Genomic DNA, 20,399 nt, shown 5'->3' with positions numbered 1-20,399 from the left:
CACTATATACAAATGGAATCTCAAACCCAAACACTAGCTGTTCTAACATCTTCAAAAAAAACAAATGGGAGCTCAAAATGAGAAATTTTATTAATTAAATCTTATCTTATAATATTACATTGGAAAAACATACTCAGACTCATCTATCCAAAGAACAAGAGGGCGAAGAACAACAATAGTAACTCCTCAATACCCCAATGCCCCCATTCTCTTACAACCTCATAAACACTATGTATGTATAATCAACCTCAAAAACCATCCAATTCACGCACAACAGAGGTATCATTCTCATTATCATTATAAATTATAAAATCTCATCTCATTATCAAATTCAGACAACAAAAAAGAAAATTCAATTAATCTGATCACACCTGCGCCTGATCTCTCCTTTCCTCCCAGTCTGCACATTCAAGAGACTCAACTTGTGCATCGCCCTAGCAAAAACCTGAAAGAATCTATTTTGATCCTTGGCGAAGGTCTCCACAAAGGGTCTCGTAGAAGGGTCACCATACAAACCATGGTCAGATTTCAACACACCCAAACCCTTGGGAAGGTTCTGGAAGTAAGCATTGTCGAACTTGTTCGGCGTCATGATGTCGTTGAAGACTGATAAGGTAGGGTTAGTTTTGTAATCTGCACAAGCCTTTTGAAGCCCCTGAGCGTAGCGAGGGTTGTAGGAGGAGGAAGTGTTGTTGGAGAGGTTCGTGACGAACTCGGAGCAGTGAGAGAATCCGACGGTGTGGGCCCCACTGAGGGCGACGAATTCTTCGACGGTGAAGCCGCGTTTGGCGAAGAGTTGGGTGATTTGAGAGATGGGCATGGAGGGGGTGGGGAGGTGGGAGGATACGGCGGAGGCGAGGGAGGTTCGGCCGTCGCGGCGGCCGAGGAAGACGGGGAAGAAGGGGCCGCCGAGCATGGTGAGGAGGTCGCGGGTGGCGGCGGAGAGGATGTCGGAGCAGGAGACGGTGTTGGGGCAGGAGAGCTCGAGGGCGGTCTTGGCACGGACGACGAGGTCGAAGGCGTCGCCGGGGAGGGAGAGGTTGATGTCGGCGTCGCGCTCGGCCTTGGAGAAGGCGGTGGAGGAGAGGAGGATGGAGGCGTCGCAGCCGTTGGGGAGGAGGCAGTCGTGGAGGAAGAGGCGGAGGGTGGCGGCGGCGGTGGTGGGGCTGGCGATCTGCTTGCTGGTTACTGTGTCCCTAATGATCTGGCTGAACTGTGGACACGTGTCATTGTAGAAATCCAAGGTGAGTCGCGCGTTAGCAGAAGAAAAAGATAGTAGCAATGTGGTGAAGAGGAAGAAGAAGAAGAGAGAAAATGAAGCCATTGTTAGAGAAGTTGAGAACTGAAAAGTGAGTAATGAATTGATGATGAGAAGAAACTAAAGAGTTATTGTATTTAATTTTTTTCACTTTTACTCGACTTCACCTTATATTTTTTATTCGATTTCATCTCACACTTATACTTCAATACATAAAATTTCAAAACATAAAAATTATGAATTAAATTTTTTGATAATAAAAACTAAAAACTAAGAATACTAGCTAGTAATATTTGTCCATAAATAAATAAAAAAACAAATACCTTCCTAGTTACTTGCATTGGCTTTTGTCATCTCCTTCCTATGTCACTCCTCCAACAGTACAAAGTGTTCAGGTCTATTCTCAGTGACATAGTCTTTACCCTCATCTCTATAGTATTGAGCTATAGCAAGGGGTTCAACCATTCTTCTGTAACCAGTTCCGACTTGGATCCAACTTTGGCAAAAGGCTTCACTTGCTTTCTGAGGCCTAATCTTTGCTTCTTCTACCATATATTTCCAGTAATTTTTTAGGGTACAGTGCCATTTCGTAGCTTCCTCGTCGCATGGCATGTTCATGTTCTTCTAGCTGTCGTGGTACCCAATATTACGTTTTTTACAATACACCATGTAACATGCAAGTTGGGCCATGTCTATCTTCATCTTATTCAATTTATTTGATGGATCAAGTTTAACCCTCTTGTGCACGATGAATTTATTTTCCCGTTTTTCCAACGTTGTTACCAAGGCTTTCATATCAATGTTCTGGTGATGTTGCTGCTGCCAAATAGATTTTAGACAAGAGATTACACATAACTAGTTGCGTGACATCAAACGCTAAAATCGTCAAATCCAAACCCGGTTCTCTGAAAACTTTCCATGATATTCCCTCTCCCTTGGTTGTAATGATGCCTGCATAACGGGACGTGATAACATCCCATGGTTAGCGAAGAAGAACTGCAGAGCTTGTCAGAAAAGATGCAAGCTCGATTCCTCTGCAAAATCTGCAGCCACAAGTACATAAAATCCAACATAATAAGTAATATTATGAAAATCAGCAGTTCATGTTACTTTCTTTTATGAGTTTTTTTTTTCTTAAATATGTTTTTCTTTTTTACTTAATAAGACCTTGTACCATTCAGGACCTTCCTTCATTTGATTCAACTTTTTGAATGGATTAGATAATACGTTCCTCTGCATGATAAATTACGAGTGTAAATAATACTTAATAAGAATTAATAATTCTAGTTTTTAAAAAAATAGAAGATATTCACGTACCTGCATGTGTGGTGTCAATGCTAGTGCCCGCAACTGTAAACTGATACTACCTTCAAGTACTGAATTTGATTGATGCAGAGTAATGAAATCCTAGCAAATTGAGATTTTCCACTATATTTCCATAATAAACATATTGAAGTCCTTGATTTCTAACATGGATAGGGCACATTGCCACAAGAAGTTCTAAAATAGAGTCAGGATTCTCAAAACAGATACAATTTACATCAGAAGAGAAATGTTTCAAAAGGCACGTAAGCACTGGTTTGAGGAGTCAATGAGGCAGCTAGAGAATTGTGTGGTTCATAACAAAGAGCCTTGGAAGTGGGTCATTGAGTGACACAACATTAGAAAAACAAGAATTCCTAATAGGATTACTTGATATGGCTTGTTGCAACTTCTTGTCACCAAGAAAGTGATGCAGAGTGGCGGTTCTTTCCTAACTGAATGCTCTCCAATAGTGATATTGTGAAAAGAAAAGCAATTGATCCTCCAAGATCAAGGCCAGTAACAATCAATGGAGTGGAACAATTAATCTGCATTATGATTGTTGGATAAAGATTTACATGATTTGCAAGACAAAATGAGTAAACTACTGCTATAAGATTCATTGAAAATTATCCTTATAATTTTGTTCCAAACAGTGAAGTTTGCTGGTTGTAATCCTTAGCTAAAACTCTCTTTAAAACAACTTTGCATGAAAAAACACCCGATGAGAAAAAAAGAGTAATGATAAACATTCACCTTATTTTGGGGTGCACTGATATGATATGGAAAGAAGAGAGAAAGAGAAGAAGAAGAAAAAAGAAAGAGTAGAGAGAGAAAGTGATAAATGTGACAAGTAATGCAATGAAAAATGAGGAGGTATAGAAAGAAAATCAGGTGAAAATGAGATTGAAGCAAAAATGAAATAAATATTATATTTTTCCTAAGTGAAGAAAAGAAGTAAAGAAATAAGTGCTAGTGTTTTTAAAATATAAACATATAATCCAATGGGATGCATAGAATGATGACAGAGGGAAAGGAAGTGATGTACCATGGATTTCAATTGATCAAGCCTACAATGATTTTTATGGAAGAGTGAAATTGTAGTGTTGTTAACAGAGAAAATTGGATTGATTTCGTCACACAGTAGGTCAAAGTGAAGGATTTTCTACTCTGTGGGAGCATAAGATGGAAACAAATCCGCTTGGAAATCAGAATAGTCTAATGTGGCCTCAAATGCTATAATGGTCAAATCTGAATCTGGACGTTTATGAACCATCCAGGATAATCCCTCTCCCTCTTCCTTTTTTGAACAGGTGTCTTCGTGATAACTCGAGGTAACAATCCATGATCGGTGAAGAAGAACATGGCTGCTTGTCACAAAAGATGCAAACTCGATTCCACTGTTAAATCTGCGACCACTGGCACACAAAATCCAACATAACTAATACAATGAGGGTAAGCACTTCATGTTATTTTCAGGTAAAAACCAAATGTCAACAAGGAAGAGAAGCAATGTTTCACCTATCGCATATAGTGCAGATAGGGTCATGGTGCTTCTTGACTGATGATGATGATGAGTATCGAGGAAAACTGCCATGGAGTTTGTGAATAATGAGCAAAAAGACTGAATGGTTGATGCCATTGCAAAGAATGAAGTTAAGTTAACAAACTTATTTAATGGTGTGAGCAAGTCAGGGTTTTTGAAGTCAAAGCTGAATGAACATCCTAAAATAAATAAAAATAATTTTATTTAAAAATTAATAGAGTTTTTAGAAATTAAATAAATGAGAGGAAAGAATTTTTGTTAATTAAAATAAATGTTTCATGTTATTAGAAAATAAACATAGTAATGTTTTAGAAAATAAAATGATGTTTTAATTGGTTATTTATTTAATGAAAGAGTAAAATAAAGTTTTTTTTTATAAAATAAAAAAATAGAGTAAACAATAGGTTAGACTATCTATAAATAGAGATATAATAGGTCAAATTTTACAATTATGATAGTCTTTACATTCTTCCTTCTTCCCAAATTCGATCTCCTTTCTTCCTCTCTCTAAATCCTATCTTTTTTTGCATATACTCAAACTTATCTCAGTAAAACTACAATTTCAGACTTATTAATCGTTGGATTGCCCTAAAATTTGGACACCACTTTTGAAACTCAATTTCGCACATTCCCACCGTTGTAATTTACAAAATAATATTTATAGAAAAAGAAATGCTCCTCGCACGGAGATAATGAAATTGAGGTTCCAATCTTTTTTACTTCTCTCTTATGCTTGAAAACTCTAGCAAAGCAACTAAAGGAAAAACTTGAGAAATCTTAGAAAACCTCTAGAGATTATTCTATCAATGAATTAGGTTTTGTGATCTTCATGAAAGTTGTAGCCCTAGATGTTCGCTAACAAATGTCGCTGGTTCCACCCATTTTGGAGTTGTATAACCCCTTATAGAGTCAAATTACTGAGCAAAGGTTGAACTGTCAAGACAAAGCAATGATCCAATGTTTACCTTAAGTTAAGACATAGTTAATGGTCAAACCGGTTTTTGTGATCAACATAAGAGTTACAGATAAAATAATTAGCTTTAAAACAAGATACATATGAACTTAATAGGATTAGTACATCCCATGTACAAAGCTTGTAGTAACTTAGGAGAAAATGTAAGGATATACTTGTTTACTATACATGTACGTACGTGTGTGTGTGTGTGTGTGTTGAGCATCTGTTAATTTCTGAGATACATGTGAACTTGCGACGTTGGATTGTGACATTGTGAGATGTTAAATTGTGGACATGACATATGATTGCGAATAAGTGTTTGGTCAATTCTTGATGTGATATTACTTGTGTTGTGAATTGTGAATTATATAATAACCCGACTGGTGTTTACCATGAGAAAAGTGTTTATGTGTGAGGTGTTAAAAGGAAAGTGTAGGGTTCCAAGTTAGGAACATGATGTGTTAAATTATAGCACAATGTGTTAAATATGTTTGAAAACAAGTGTGAGGTTGTGGGTATTGTATAATTCATGACCAATGTTTGCGTGCAAAAATTGTTTTAGGGGTTGGACTTCAATTAGGAAGGTGAGGTCCTAATGGATTCTTTGGAGTCTAGCTCTTGTGGTAAATACACTCGATTTGAGTGCTCATTTAAGCCTATGTTGATTCCACATGATTAGAGCATTCTCGCAAAACAAAGTGACCTTGATTGGTCACCTTATGATTTCACTTAGTAAGAGTGACCTGACATATCCATTGTGTGACGTATCTTGTCATGTACTCCTAGGAGCTCTAGTGTTATTCTTCAATGGCATGATATCACATTGCATATAGGTTTGAGTCTTAGTATAATTATTCCATAACGTCAATGAATTGTATATTATGAAATTGGTGAGTGTTGTTAGTCTTGATTCGAGTGTGTGATTCATGTGTAATATGATTAGAGATTGAAAAATGAATTTTAAATGATAAAGTGGTGAAATGACGTGAATTGTATTAAGTTGAACTATGTGATAAATATTTCCATATTGTATTTTGCTTATGTCTTTGTTTATTCGTATTTTATTTAAAAATGTAATAACTCATTCTCCGTGTGTTGTTTGCGTTTGGATTTTGTGATGATCTCGAACCTTGTATTTGTGGGAGCATATGACTAGGTGGATTACTTTAAGGAATCTCGTACTGGAGAATGCAAGGACACAATAATCTAATATGATGTGGCATTGGAGTATGTGTTTTTGTTTTAATTACGTGATGTTTCAAACATGTTATTTTATTTTGTTACTTAACTTGAGTTCTTTTATAAACTTGAATGATCTTGTTTTAAGTCATAAATATTTCTAAGAAATTTTATTTGATAACAGTAAAGCGAATATGAATATTTTATTCACGTGAATTTACTTAAGATTGTATAAAATAAAATTGATTTAATTAGATTTTACGTTTTATATTTATATTCATGTTGGGGTAGGGAATGTCATAATGATGACCACATTAAAAAATAAAATCAAATTGACACTGTGAAACAACCTCCATCACCAGCAAAGCAGCCTGATGTGCTGGTGTATTTACTTTGGTTGTTGTTTTCAATCTTTGGATTGATTGCACCCTACCAAACGTTTTAGTATATTTCGTATCTCCCACGGTTCAGCATAGAAATACACTTTAACTCTTAAGCATTCAGATAAAACACCAAAGCAAAGAAACAGACTCAATTTCCTAATGACCAACATGCAATTCGTTCGAAGCTCTTGATATTTTAATTGAAAGATATAGTGTAGAGAGTAGAGACGAACTTTGACCTCATTGTGTAAAAATAATCTCAATTTTACCAATCATGACCATGTATATACATAAATTCCCAAAGCCATAATAATTCACATAATAGTATACATATTTTTTAAAATATCAGATTATTCTTTCCACCCATGAAGTTAACAGCATAAAACACCCCAAACTAAAAAATTACTACCATAAGATATTTATCATAAAAGGGGTAGAGTTTATGTTGAAAAAAAGGATAGCTTGTGCAACATTGCTATCGCAAAAATCAAAATGAAGGGACAGCTGCCCCACCTGCCTCTATGAGTAACTCCGTAATGATCACAATAACCAGCATAAACACTAAACAACTTCAAATAGAAACAAAATTTTACTAACTATAAAACATCCAAATCCATGAGTAATTAGTTTCACAATGAAATCCTACTTTATTACACTTCTGAAAGACATGCTTTATATATAAAATGGTTATCAACTTATCATGCATCAAGGGAAATCATAAACTCCCAAAGCATACTGCTCACGCTTCCTAGCATCACTCATGAAATTTGAGAGTGCTGAGTTATAGAAAGTTCCCTTAATTGCTTTATACTCATTCCACCAACACATGTAGCTGCTTTGCGCCAAGAAAATCTCTGGTGATACTGCATAGTTCTTGACCAACCCATAAACGTACTCCTCAAATATAACCAATTTCTTCAATGTCTCTTCCTTCTCTCTAACAACCTTCAACTCCTTGCATGAAAGGAGAGCCTCTTCAACATGGGCCCAAAAGCAAGAATCAAAAGTTAAAAGTGCTTCCACATTCTTCTTACTTGTACTGCTTAAATCACTTGTTGCTTTTTTTGTCCCTTCATTTAACCATTCCTCCAACCTTACAAAGTGTTTAGACCTATTTTGGGTCACATAGTCTATACCCCCTTCTCTATAGTATTGAGCAACAGCAAGGGGTTCAACCATTCTCCTGTAGTTAGTCCCAGCATAGAGCCAGCGGGTACGAAAAGCTGCACCTTCTTTCTGAGGCTTCATCTCTACTTCTTCAACCATCTTTTCCCAGTAATTTGTGAGTCTTTTATGGAACTGAATAACATCATAATCCCACGGTGAGTTCATATTCTTGTAGCTATCATAGTATCCTATTCGCTGATTTTTTGTTTCCTTCTTGTACCATTCAAGTTGGGACATACATAGCTTCACTACATTCAATTTTTTGGCTGGATCAAAATTTTTTATCCTCCTATGGAGAATGAATTTTTGTTCTTGTATTTTAATCTTTGTTTCCAAAGTATTGGTATCAATGTTCTGCTGCTGCAAGCCAATTTTAGAAACAAGATCAGGAAAATAATTGATTTACAATAACCAAAATACTAGTCTGATTACACATAACGAGTCTAAATAAGGCTCAATTTAAATTAGATAATTCTAGTTGTTCAAAAAACAGAAGATATTCACATACCTGCAAATGCGGTGTCAATGCTAATGCTTGCAACTGTAAACTAATACTACTTTCAAGTGCTGAACCTGCATGAGCCATGTTTTCAACCCTTGTACTGAAGAACTTGCAAATTACTTTATCATTGAGCTTTTCTACTATATTTCCGTAATCAGAAGACTGAAATCCTTGATTCTGAGTGTGGATTGAGCCCATTGCAATGAGAAGTTCCAAAATAGAGTCAGGGTTCTCAAAACAAGTGGAGTTTGCATCAGAACACAAGAAAAATGTTCCAAAAGGCATGTAGCCACTTGTTTCAGGAGTCAATACAGCAGGTGAAGAACTATAGTTTGTAATGAAGAGCGTTGGAAGTGGGTCTTTGAGTGACACAACGTGTAGAAAGCAAGAATTCCAATTAGAACTACGTGATATGGCTTGTTGCAATTTCTTGTCACCAATAAGGGGTGAACCAAAGGTGATGCAGAGTGGGCGATTCTTTCCAGAACCAATGCTATTTAATAGCGATATAGTAAAGAGAGAAGCAACTGCTCCTCCAAGACCATGCCCAGTAACAATCAATTTAGTTGAACTATTAATCTGCATTTATGATAGGATTGGTTATATAAGGGTTTACATGGGAAGACCAATATATACCTACAAATGTGGAAGATCTACACTACTTTTAAAATAAAATTAGCAAACTATTGCTATAAGGTTAATTGAACATTATCCCTAAAATTTTATCCCAAGCACCCTGATATTCGCTGATAATAACACACTCAGCTAAAACTCTCTTCTCAAGAACTCCTTCACAGAAAAAACAGTGAAAATGAGTGAAGAAAAGAAGTAAAGAAAGCTAAGTGCATGTGCTTTTAAAAGAAATATATATAAACAAGAATATTTCAAAATTCAAATTACTTCTAAATTCATCCTCCTAAGGTACTTTTGATATGTGAGGTTTTGGAAAGTCACATCTGTTACACTAAACGGTTCAATCTAGTTTACAAACTACAGCCAACAAGGTGACAAAATCTAATGCATATTACATTCCCAAATATCAATCTCACTTATCACCTTGTCTCCAAGGTCATTACTCATGAATAGGGAACTAGATTTGAAAAATAAAAAACAATAACATGCCAACATTATTATAAGCAGAATAAAAACTAACTTTCCTTCTTTCTTAAAGAAAAATAGTTTTTGAAGCTAACCAATGTGATATTTTGGTGATCATGACTAATTTGCAAAGTCAAACAGCTTAATTCAGGACAGCTTGATCAATCAACACATCATCAATCTCTAGATTTATAGGGAAATGCAAAGTTAATTGTATATGAAGGTCTAAGAATCTGTTGGTAGTTGGTTAGATGATAGTTGATAGTTTTAGAGAATTATTTTTGGAAGAAGGCTATGTCATTGATTTCTTGGATTGTCAATTACAACATACCAATTGCCTATTTATAGGCTCAAGTCACCAACCTCTCAATGGTGGTGAATGTTTCTACATTACTTTAGGTCTTTCTAGAGTTTTCATGATAGATTAGTATCATGATAGTTCTAGATTCTTCTATCTTATACATAGACTTATAGTTCTAGATTGTTTTACCATATTCATACACATTATAGTTCTAGATTGTTCTACCATATTCTATAGTTCTAGGATATTCTACTATTTTCATACATATTATATTTAAGAATATTCTAGAAATTTGTAACAATTTCAACACTCCTCCTTGATGCAAATTTCTCTGACTCCGAGCATAGCTCGTAATTCTTCAAATCGTAGAGTGCTTTTCTTAGTCTTAACACTTTGCTTTCTTTGCCTTCAGACACGAATCCTTATGGCTTCTCCACATAGATCTCTTCTTCAAGTACGTCCTTAAGGAAGACGGATTTGACATCTAGTTGATGGATACTCCATCTTTTTTGTGACGCAAGAGCTATTAGAGCTCTTATGGTATCAAGACGAGATACTGGTGCAAATGTCTCATTGTAGTCAATTCCGGGTTGTTGTAAGTAACCCTTAGCTACTAGCCTCGCCTTGTGTTTCTGTATGGTGCCATCAGGATTGAGCTTTGTCTTATAGACCCACTTAACCCCAATGATATCTTTTCCATGGGGACGATTTACTAACTCCCATGTGTTGTTTTTCTCGATCATTTGTATCTCTTCTTCCATTGCCTTGACCCATATTTCCTGCTTTGACGCTTCTTCAAAGCTTCCAGGTTCAAGTATGGCCAAGTTACAGGTTTCATATATGTCCACCAAAGATCTTACTCGTCTTGGAGTAGACTCTGGTGATGATAGTTCTTGATCTTGTTGTTGTGATGGAGGTGAAGGTGGTTCACCTGGGTTTTCTTCCTCATCTTCTTCTTGAGGTAGTTGAGCGGGTATAAGAACGTTCTTCTCCACTTTTTCTTCATCCCAATTCCATGAAGCATATTCATCAACTTCAACATCTCGACTAATGACGAGTTTCTTAGTTTGCAAGTTGTAGACACGGTAGCCCTTAGAGATATTGCTATACCCAAGGAAGATACCTCGTATAGTCTTGTCTTCAAGCTTGTGCCTCTTCACGTCTGGAATATGAATGTAGCATATAGATCCAAAGACCCTTAGGTGCTTTGCTGATGGCTTCTTCCCGTTCCAAGCTTCAATTGGAGTCTTGTCTTTTACAGACTTAGTTGGACATCTGTTGAGTATGTAAACAGCAGTGTAGACTGCTTCAGCCCAGAATGTGTTAAGTAATCCCTTTTTCCTTGAGCATCGATCTAGCCATCTCCATAACTGTGCGATTCTTTCTCTCGGACACTCCATTTTGTTGAGGAGAATATGCGACTGTAAGTTGTCTCTCAATGCCTTCATCCTCACAAAATCTTTCAAACTCGCGAGAGGTGTACTCTTTGCCGTGATCACTTCTTAGTACTTTTATCCGTTTTCCACTTTGATTTTCAGCAAGGGCCTTGAACTTTTTGAATACTCCAAAGACTTCTGATTTTTCTTTTAGAAAATATACCCATGTCATTCTAGAGAAGTCATCAATGAAGAGTATGAAGTACCTATTGTTCCCATGTGATGGCGTCCTCATTGGTCCACAAACGTCCGTATGTATCAGCTCCAATAGATCTTTCGCTCTCCATGCTCCATTTGTTGAGAAAGGAAATCGGTGTTGCTTACCAAGAAGACATCCTTTACACACTTCATTGTTCTCCTTTATGCTTGGAAGATCTCTCATCATGTTCTTCTCATGTAACAACTTCAAGGCATGTGAGTTGAAGTGGCCAAATCTTCGATGCCATAGCCATGAATCATCAACTTGTACCTTCATGGCAATGTTTGTTGCATATTTTAAATTTAAAGGGAAGCTTCTATTGCTCTTATTCATCTTTACTTGGGCTATCTCAGACCTTTTATTTTTGTTGTCTAAGATTTTGCATACACCTCCTTCAAAGTGAAGTGTGTAGCCTCTTTCCACCATTTGGCCAATGCTTAGAAGATTTTCTTTTAGGCTGGGAATTAGTAAGACATCATGGATGAGTCGCGTACCTATATCTGTCTCCACCATGACAGTGCCTTTGCCTTTTGATTCAACCACACTTTCATTTCCCAGTCGAACTTTGACTTTGACAGACTCATCAATACTTTTGAAAATAGTCTCATCCTTGGCCATGTGATTGCTACATCCATTATCCAAGTACCAGTTTCCTCCCTTTTCTTTTATTGAGTCTTGAGTGGCGTAGAACGTACATTGTTCTTGATCATGCTCCTCTGCGATATTAGCTTAATGCCTATTTTTGTTGCGACAATTTTTCTCTACGTGCCCGAACTTCTTGCAATGGTTGCATTGTGGCATATTACGAAACCAACAATTTTTCTCTGCGTGGCCTTGCCTTTTGCATATATTGCATGGAGGATTTTTATCTGTTTTGTTCTTAAGGAAATTCCTAGAACCTTCTCTTCTTCTAGAAGTTTCTCCATAATTTTTCTTTCCTCTATTTTCTTTGTTTTGGGGCTGAAATTTAAACTTTGACTGGAAGGCATTTTCAATTGTATTTTTTTTATGCCTATACAGTCTTTGCTCATATGCTTCAAGAGAGCCCACAAGTTCTGTCTCTGATAAAGTGGACAGATCTTTGGTTTCCTCAATCGTTGTCACGATTGGGTCAAACTTTTGGGGCATAGTAATTAGAATTTTCTCAACAATTTTCTTATCAAGATTATCTTCCCCAAAAGATCTCATTTGATTAACTATTCCTTTAACTTTAGAATAGTAATCTTTAACTGTCTCAGACTCCTTCATCTTCAATAGTTCAAAATCTCTTCTTAGAGATTGAAGTTTAACGGCACGTACCTTAACACTTCCTTGAAACTCCTCCTGCAATGTGTTCCACGCTTCTTTGGCAGTCTTAGCTCCCATAATTCTTGAGAAAATTGGATCAGTCACCGCTTGTTGCAAGGTGAACAACGCCTTTGAATTTTTCTGTTTATTTTTCTTCAACTCTTTTTCTTGAGATGCATTAAGAGCTTAAGTATCCGTGGGAATGGTGAAGCCTTCTTCTACTATGTCCCATAAATCTTGAGATCAAAAATATGTTTCCATTTTAACACGCCAGAAATCATAATTTTCACCATTGAAGATAGGGACAAAAATAGTTGACGATTGAGTAGTGTTATCCATAGCTTAGAAAAATATTATTAGAGTGGGTTAGTAGTACAAAGGAAATTTTTGAAGTAGTTGGGAGGATTTTGGAATGGTAGGTAGGTAAGATAACTACGCCCAATGTATGACCGAACGTAGCTCTGATGCCACTGTTGGTAGTTGGTTAGATGATAGTTGATAGTTGATAGTTTTAGAGAATTATTTTTGGAAGAAGGCTATGTCATTGATTTCTTGGATTGTCAATTACAACATACCAATTGCCTATTTATAGGCTCAAGTCACCAACCTCTCAATGGTGGTGAATGTTTCTACATTACTTTAGGTATTTCTAGAGTTTTCATGATAGATTAGTATCATGATAGTTCTAGATTCTTCTATCTTATACATAGACTTATAGTTCTAGATTGTTTTATCATATTCATACACATTATAGTTCTAGATTGTTCTACCATATTCTATAGTTCTAGGATATTCTACTATTTTTATACATATTATATTTAAGAATATTTTAGAAATTTGTAGCGATTTCAACAGAATCAATTGAGTATCCACACTTAAGATATGGTTTTTTCAGCTTGCGATTTTCAAATTAAAACCAGAATAGGCATATAACTAATAATAACAAGTGAAAGGAGGTGATGTACCTCGGATTTCAGTTGATCAAGCTTCTCATAGTTTTCAGAAAAGAGTGAAATTGCAGTCTTGTTAACAGAAAAAAATGGATCTTTCTTGGTACACAGAAACTCAAAGTGATGGAAATTATTCTCCCTGAGAGTATTAGATGAAACCAAACCCGCTTGAACATTAGAAAAATCTAGCTTGACCTCAAAGGCTATAATCGTCAAATCCGAACCTGGTTCTCTATAAACTTTCCATGATACTCCCTCTCCCACGTTTGTAACGATTCCGGCATAACGGGACGTGATAACATTCCATGATCTGTGAAGAAGGACAGAGCTTGTCACAGAAGATGCAAGCTCGAATCCACTGCTAAATCTGCAACCACAAGCACACAAAATCCAACATAAGTAACACTATGAGAATTAACAGTTCATGTTACTTTCTTTTATGAGTTTTCAGGTAAAAACAGAAACCCAACAAGGAAGGAGTAATGTTTCACTTATTGCATACAGTGTAGGTTGGCTCATGGTTCTTCACTTCTTCCTTAAGGTAGAAGAACATGCGACTTGAATTAGAAGGTTTTGATGCAGTGAGTTTTTGACAGATAATGGTTAAGGATGAGAAGTGCTAAGGGATGATGCCATTGCAAAGAATGGAACAACGTAAGTCAACACCCGCGTCAATGTTTTTTTTTTTATTATAAATTGAAACAACTAGGTACTTGAATAACATAAGGAAAAATGGTTTTTTTTTCCTCTATTATTATTGTCACTGTCCTTTATTTCCCTTCCTTTTTCCTTTTTGTTTGTCGTTGTTTATGGTTTGAGTTTAGGCCTTTGGGCACATGAGAAAGTTCTTGGTAAAATATGAAGTTTAATTGAAAAATTAAATGTTGAAATTTAAATAATTATACAATTTTTATATATGTATGTTTATTTAATTATAATTTTAACTGTTAATTTTTATTAATAATTATAATTTTTTTATTCTTTCAAATGAATTACTTACTTTTTGTAGTGATAAATAGCTTCATGGAACTGAAATCTAATTCTATTAGAACATGTAAAATGACGATGGCTTAAAATTTGTTAGTCCGACAATATCAGGTACATTTAAAAATTTCACAAAAATTTATTTCAATTCTAAAATTGTTAGAATGACTGTTTAATGTCACATTAATTTTTGTAATTAAAAATGATTTTTTAATTCTTAAGAATGAATTAGGCCATGATTGTTTATACAAGTAATACACTTTCAAGCGTGATCTGCTTCAATGTTAAAAATTTATTAAATAATTCATAAAACATCAGCACTGAAGAAGCTTTTAGTATTCTAATAATGGTCTAGTTGCAGCTGTACCAAAAATAAACATGGTGAAATTGCAATTGATAAAACAAAAAATGTTAATCTCTATAGTACATATGACAGTTTAGCTAATTTAGTGGACTGAAAATCACCTTTGACGGCTTGTAATTAAATTGTATTTATATGAGGATCCTTCAGCAAGAAAACATACCGTTTTCGCCTAATCTTCTTTGAATTTGAAAGTTTTAGATTTTTGTCGTCCAAGTATTTCAAGAACTTCAAATGAGACACAAGGATCATATCTATAGATATAAATATGATTTCAATCCTAATGGTCATATTTTAATTTACTGTGAAGACACACGTAACTCAAAGGGAAAGTTTGAGGTGTTTAGATCAAGATTTGGAAGTTAAATTGGTTACATTTTATATTTTCATGTCAGAAACAAGTTTAGTTTGGCCGAAGTAGGTAAAATTTGGAATCGGAGATGACTCATGTTTTGGGCGAATGGCTATGCTAAATCGGTATTTTACTTAATATTGTACTTTTTCTATCCAAATGTATGCATAAGAATGCTGAATAAAAGTTTTCTCCCTCCATAGAAGCTTGTGTTCTGTTCTCTTTTTTGCTTATCTATTCTTTACAGTACTTCATGCAAACTTTGACCTTTCAGATTACTTTAATACTAACGAGCTTCCATACTAAAATTTCCAAGAAGAAGAGTAATGGTTTGCAAGGGATTGAAGACAACTGCAAGAACTTTCACTATCACAACAACACAAAACAGGTGTAATATAACAAGGTCCCAGCCCAAAATCAATAAAGAAAATACAAAATAGGTCTAAAAGTGCAAAGTATAATAAAATCATAATTTATTTTATGCTGTTGAACCATGCGGACGTTCATTAATCAGTATGCCATAGGAGGGAAATTGTAAGTTTTCTTAGCATACTGCACATAATAATCAGGATTGTTGTTAGTTTTGTAGCAGAAAAAATATAGTAAACAAAGAAGAAGAGAGACAATCCAATATAGAAGAAATATAATGATTTTTTTCTGAATTAAATTGTTCTGGACAGCAATGCAATATATAACAAAACAGAAATTAATCATTTGTTAATTTCAAGAAAACTGAAAATTAAAAATGACTTATTCTTAAAATATAAGAATCACTTTAATCCATAATTGAAACAAATAAAAACAAAATAGACCGTTAGAAAAGTAATTTAAAGAAATTTAAAGCAATTGCTCATGAAGTCTTTTAGTGGTGAATTATATGAAGTTTCCGTATTCTCAATTGCCTTATACTCATTTCACACCAAGTCATGTAGCTGCTTTTCATCAGGAAAATCTCTGGTGACACTTCATATTTCGTGAGCAACCTATAAACATACTTCTCGAATTCGAGCAACTTCCTAGTTGCCTCTTCCTTCTCAGTCACGCTATATTGTACATTCACCAATTGTTTGCACAAAAGAAGAGCTTCTTCAACATGTGCCCAAAAGCAAGAATCATAAGTTAAAATGATTTCCACATTCTTTTTGTTTGTATCGTTTGAATTGCCTGTGTCTTTTTGTTTCTGTTCCTTCAACAATAACTCCTCCAACCATACAAAGTGTTTAGACCTTTCTTTCATATAATCTTTACCCCCCTCTCTGTAGTACTGAGCAATAGCAAGGGGTTCCACCATTCTCATGTAATTTGTCCCAGCATAGAGCAAGCGAACACGTAAAGATTCAACTTCTGTTGGAGGCTTCTTCCATTCTACCTCTACAAACATCTTTTCCCAGTAATTTGTGAGCCTTTCCCAGCTCAAGTATTATTGATAATCAAATCATAGTATTATTTTGATTACAATTAAAAAGAGTAATTTATGTCATCATTAATTTAAATTTAAATAAAAGATAATTTAGGTAACAATTAATTTGATTACTATTAAAAAAATGTAGTGTGTGTCGTCATTAATATAATTTGTATCAAAATTAATTCAAGTAAAGAATGTAACTTAATTCTGCAATTAATTCTTCATGAAAAATACCTAGCAGAAACATATTCTCTTTGTATATAAAGTGGGTGCGAAAAAATTACACAAACAAAAATATGTTTCCGTTTTGAATTTTGTACACGAAAATACGTTTCATTGGGTAATTTTTTGACATCCTTTTTCTACTATGAAAATGTGTTTTAGTTGTTATGTCTAGGGCAAAAACAATATACAACAAAATCATGATTATGTTATATATATATATATATATATATATATATATATATATATATATATATATATATATATATATATATATTAGATTGTTTAGCTGATAGTTATCCTAAACAGAACGGGCAATAAATTATCAATGTTGCTAATTATAGTAATATTTCAGGCAAAAGAAAAATTTATGGTATGGACATAAGAAATGAATAATAGATTGTTTATAAATGTGTATCTACCAGTGATCAATCTGGTACAGGATTGTCTAGAAGCAAAATAACATTATCTGGCTTTACAAGAAATTAGTTAAGCAGCTGGTGATGCTCAACAGCTTGAAACTGCTAAAACTTCATTAGGAGAGTTATTGAATTCTTAATTGATTGCCCAATGTGTGGTCAATGATTAAAATGTAAATAAAAGTGTAGAAATAACTTAAAGAAAAGAACAAGTCATATAGAAGCAAAAATGAAAACACAAAGGTTTTATATTGGTTCACTTCAACCTACTACATCTAGTTCTCTTTTAAACCTTGAAGGGTTCCACTGATTAAATCTTTGATTACAACCAAGTGCTTTTTTATGCTATTTCTGGATATGAGTACTCTCTAGGCCACTCTTGACACTACACTTAATCTCCCTCTGAGATTAAGACTCAAGTATTATTTGTCATTAAGTCACTCCTGACTTTCACAAATAATGTGTTTGATGAAAAATGTATTCTAATCACTCAAAGAATGTTTACACAACAGGCTTGAATACAATGAAACTCGTTGACTACGCAGAGCTTAGTTTCACTCAATTTGCCCCAGTTTTTTTCGTCTAATGGACTAACAACGTTACAACACACTTGTTTGTTTTCACTCAAAATATTCTCTTTTGTGATTCGAAAACCTTAACACGAACATCTTTTAGACTTTATATAGATTGTAGTGCTTTGATTCGTTGAGAGATCCTAACTAACCATTGTCTAATAGCTTTGGCGTTTGACACAAGACTTTTACTGTGTAGAGAGAAAGTGGGGACCACAAACTCTTTTGGCAACATGCGTGATAATTGTTATTCAAGAGTATAAAATGCATTAAAAAGTAGCAATGTGTCTCTAATTTTATGGTTTGCTGTGTGAGATTTGTATATAACTGATTTTGTTTGAGTTTTACATAGTGGACGCTTCATTTTGATGATTGATATTGTTATTATTTGGATTTTCAGGTTTAGGAAAGGAAGATTTGGAAGTACGGCTATAGAGCTCGCTCAACAAGCCAGATTAGCTAAGCGAGACTAATCCGCTTAGCGAGGAAGCCAACTCGCCCAGCGAAAGAAGAACCCTAGAAAATGTAAAGTCAGAGAGCAGCGTGCTAAGCATGCAGCCAGCCCACCCAGCGAAGTCTTTGTCGCTTCTCGCGCTTAGCGCGTCCACATTCGCTAAGCGCCCAATTACTAACTCTCGCTCAACGAGACATGCTCGTTAAGCGTGCATTCGTAATCTGAGAAGTCCAAAAGTCTTTAAAACTGGAAGAGAAAGGAAAACTAAGAGTGATGCAATGTGTGTGAGAAGAAAAACAGAGCATCAAGGCTGAGAGAAAAAGAAAGAAGCTGCTTTTTTCATACCTTCGCTTCACCACTCCTTTTCTATCTTGTGTTTTAGCCTTGTAATGAGCTCTCCATGCTAATGGAGGGCTAAACACTTCATTGTTAAAGAATTTTTCCATTGAGCACTCTTTATATAAAAACTCTAACTATCTATTTAATATTATTTTCTAGTGTTCTCTACATCTATCTAGAGTCGTCAAAATGGGTTTTGGCTCGTGGGCCAACCCAGCCCACTATGGGCCAGAGGTGAGTCGGGCTCAATTTTTTTAAAAAAAAATCGATACCGTCAAATTTTCAGTCCGACCCACTTAGCCCATGGGTTAGGTGGGCTCAACCCGTGGGTTGGTCGGCCAGCCCGTCAACCCACCATATTTAAATAATATATTATTTTATTTTATTATTATTATAAATTTATAATTATTTATAATTGTTAGGAAGTTAAGTTTTTATTTTGTAGCAAGTTAGCAACCAAATTCATTAACGGACCATTTCGGTTTGACTATTCAAAGCTTGATGCTTCTATTTGTGATGAAAAGATTAATAACATAAAAGAGAAGATGTGCAAGCTCTTTGATGAATATGTGAGTGTAAAGTCAAGTTCATCTACTACATCAAGTTCTCAACAACCTACTGTAGAAGAAGATTTCAGTATAGAAGAAAATCAAGAGATGGATGATCCATATAATGTTAGTCTTTTGTCTAATTATTTAATTGTTTTATGATTCAATTTATTTTATTTAATTTTTCTCTTATATTGTCATCGGAATATATCAATTATGTGAGCCAAAATGTTAATGTCAATGACAAATCTGAATTAGATCTCTATTTGGCTGAGACACCGCTTGAGCCAAAGTTTTTTCTTAAGTTGGATATTTTGAGTTATTAGAAGGACCGCCAATAACGTTATCCAAATCTTTGTAGATTGGCATGTGAGGTGTTAAGCATTCCTATAACAACTATTGTTGGTGAATCGGCATTTAGCATTGATGCTCATGTGCTAAACAAGTATTGCACTAGTCTTCTTCCTTCCAATGTTCAAGCACTAATTTTAACCCAAAATTGGATAAATGGTTTTGAAGATATTGGTAATTTATATTTCTTTTTCCATAATTTTTAGTTTGTTATTAGTGTGTTGTTTTATTTACTTGACTTATTATTGATATTGTTTTTTTTTTTTGTCTTTGTAGATGAAATTAATGGTGATATTGAGAAAGAAAAGAAAGTTGTTCTGGATTTCACAGTCCATGACTCTAATGTTTAATTTCAATTTCAATAGTTTAGAAGTTTATTTTTTATAACATTTAAATTTCAATTATCTTAATGTTGAATGTTTATTTTGAAGACTTCAATCACTTTAATATTGAATGTTTGGATTTGATTTAGTTTGGTTTTTATATTGGATTTTATTTTAAGTTGTTTGGAATAATTTTTTTTTACAAAAAAAAGCTGAAAAGTGGGTCAGCCCGCATAACCCACCAACCCGTGGTGGGCCAGGCCGGGCTAACATTTTGTTAGCCCACATGAAAGTGGATCAGGCTAGGTTAGCTCACTTTTAGCTCAACCCGTTGCGGGCCAACCCACGTGGGCCGGGCTGGCACGTTTTGACAGCTCTACTTCTATCTATGGTTATTTTCATATTTGTGACTTGATCATCCATTTATATGCTTTGTTAGGATTTAAGTGTTGGGAAATGCTTTTAGTCCTTAGAACTTGATAGAACAGCTAGAAGCCTTCATTTCT

General features: G+C 34.8%; 2 protein-coding genes and 1 pseudogene across 3 annotated transcripts; all 3 read right to left on the bottom strand.

Moving 5' to 3' along the window:
• Positions 1-67: 67 nt before the first annotated feature.
• LOC100798144 (peroxidase 31) lies at positions 68-1,422 on the bottom strand. Its single transcript, XM_006603773.4, has one exon. It carries the CDS (start codon positions 1,322-1,324, stop codon positions 353-355), a length of 972 nt encoding a protein of 323 aa, XP_006603836.1. The 5' UTR covers positions 1,325-1,422; the 3' UTR covers positions 68-352.
• Positions 1,423-7,066: 5,644 nt separating this feature from the next.
• On the bottom strand, positions 7,067-14,256 carry LOC100797620 (senescence-associated carboxylesterase 101). 2 transcript variants are annotated; one of them, XM_006603771.4, is made up of 4 exons: positions 14,066-14,256; positions 13,579-13,930; positions 8,299-8,871; positions 7,067-8,150 (listed from the first exon to the last, which is right to left on the bottom strand). In XM_006603771.4, the coding sequence occupies exons 1-4, from the start codon at positions 14,080-14,082 to the stop codon at positions 7,329-7,331; spliced, it is 1,764 nt and encodes a 587-aa protein (XP_006603834.1). In that variant the 5' UTR covers positions 14,083-14,256; the 3' UTR covers positions 7,067-7,328. The 2 variants fall into 2 exon arrangements, with proteins under 2 accessions (XP_006603834.1, XP_006603835.1); XM_006603772.4 differs by having other exon boundaries at positions 7,067-8,147; positions 14,066-14,254.
• Positions 14,257-16,087: 1,831 nt separating this feature from the next.
• On the bottom strand, positions 16,088-18,778 carry LOC102664586 (senescence-associated carboxylesterase 101-like; annotated as a pseudogene).
• Between the last annotated feature and the right edge of the window lie 1,621 nt (positions 18,779-20,399).

This window comes from Glycine max, chromosome 19 (assembly GCF_000004515.6).
Source record: "Glycine max cultivar Williams 82 chromosome 19, Glycine_max_v4.0, whole genome shotgun sequence".
NCBI lineage: Eukaryota > Viridiplantae > Streptophyta > Magnoliopsida > Fabales > Fabaceae > Glycine > Glycine max.
The sequence above is the reverse complement of the archived record's forward strand: the minus strand, read 5'-3'. Positions and strand labels throughout refer to the sequence as shown.

Coding starts and splice junctions, on each gene's coding strand:
- LOC100798144 (XM_006603773.4), bottom strand. CDS start 1,324: ATGGCTTCATTTTCTCTCTTCTTCTTCTTCCTCTTCACCACATTGCTA.
- LOC100797620 (XM_006603771.4), bottom strand. Junction 8,872..13,578: donor TTGATCAACTGAAATCCGAG/GTACATCACCTC, acceptor TCATAAATGCAG/ATTAATAGTTCAACTAAATT. Junction 8,151..8,298: donor CATTGACACCGCATTTGCAG/GTATGTGAATAT, acceptor ATTGGCTTGCAG/CAGCAGAACATTGATACCAA.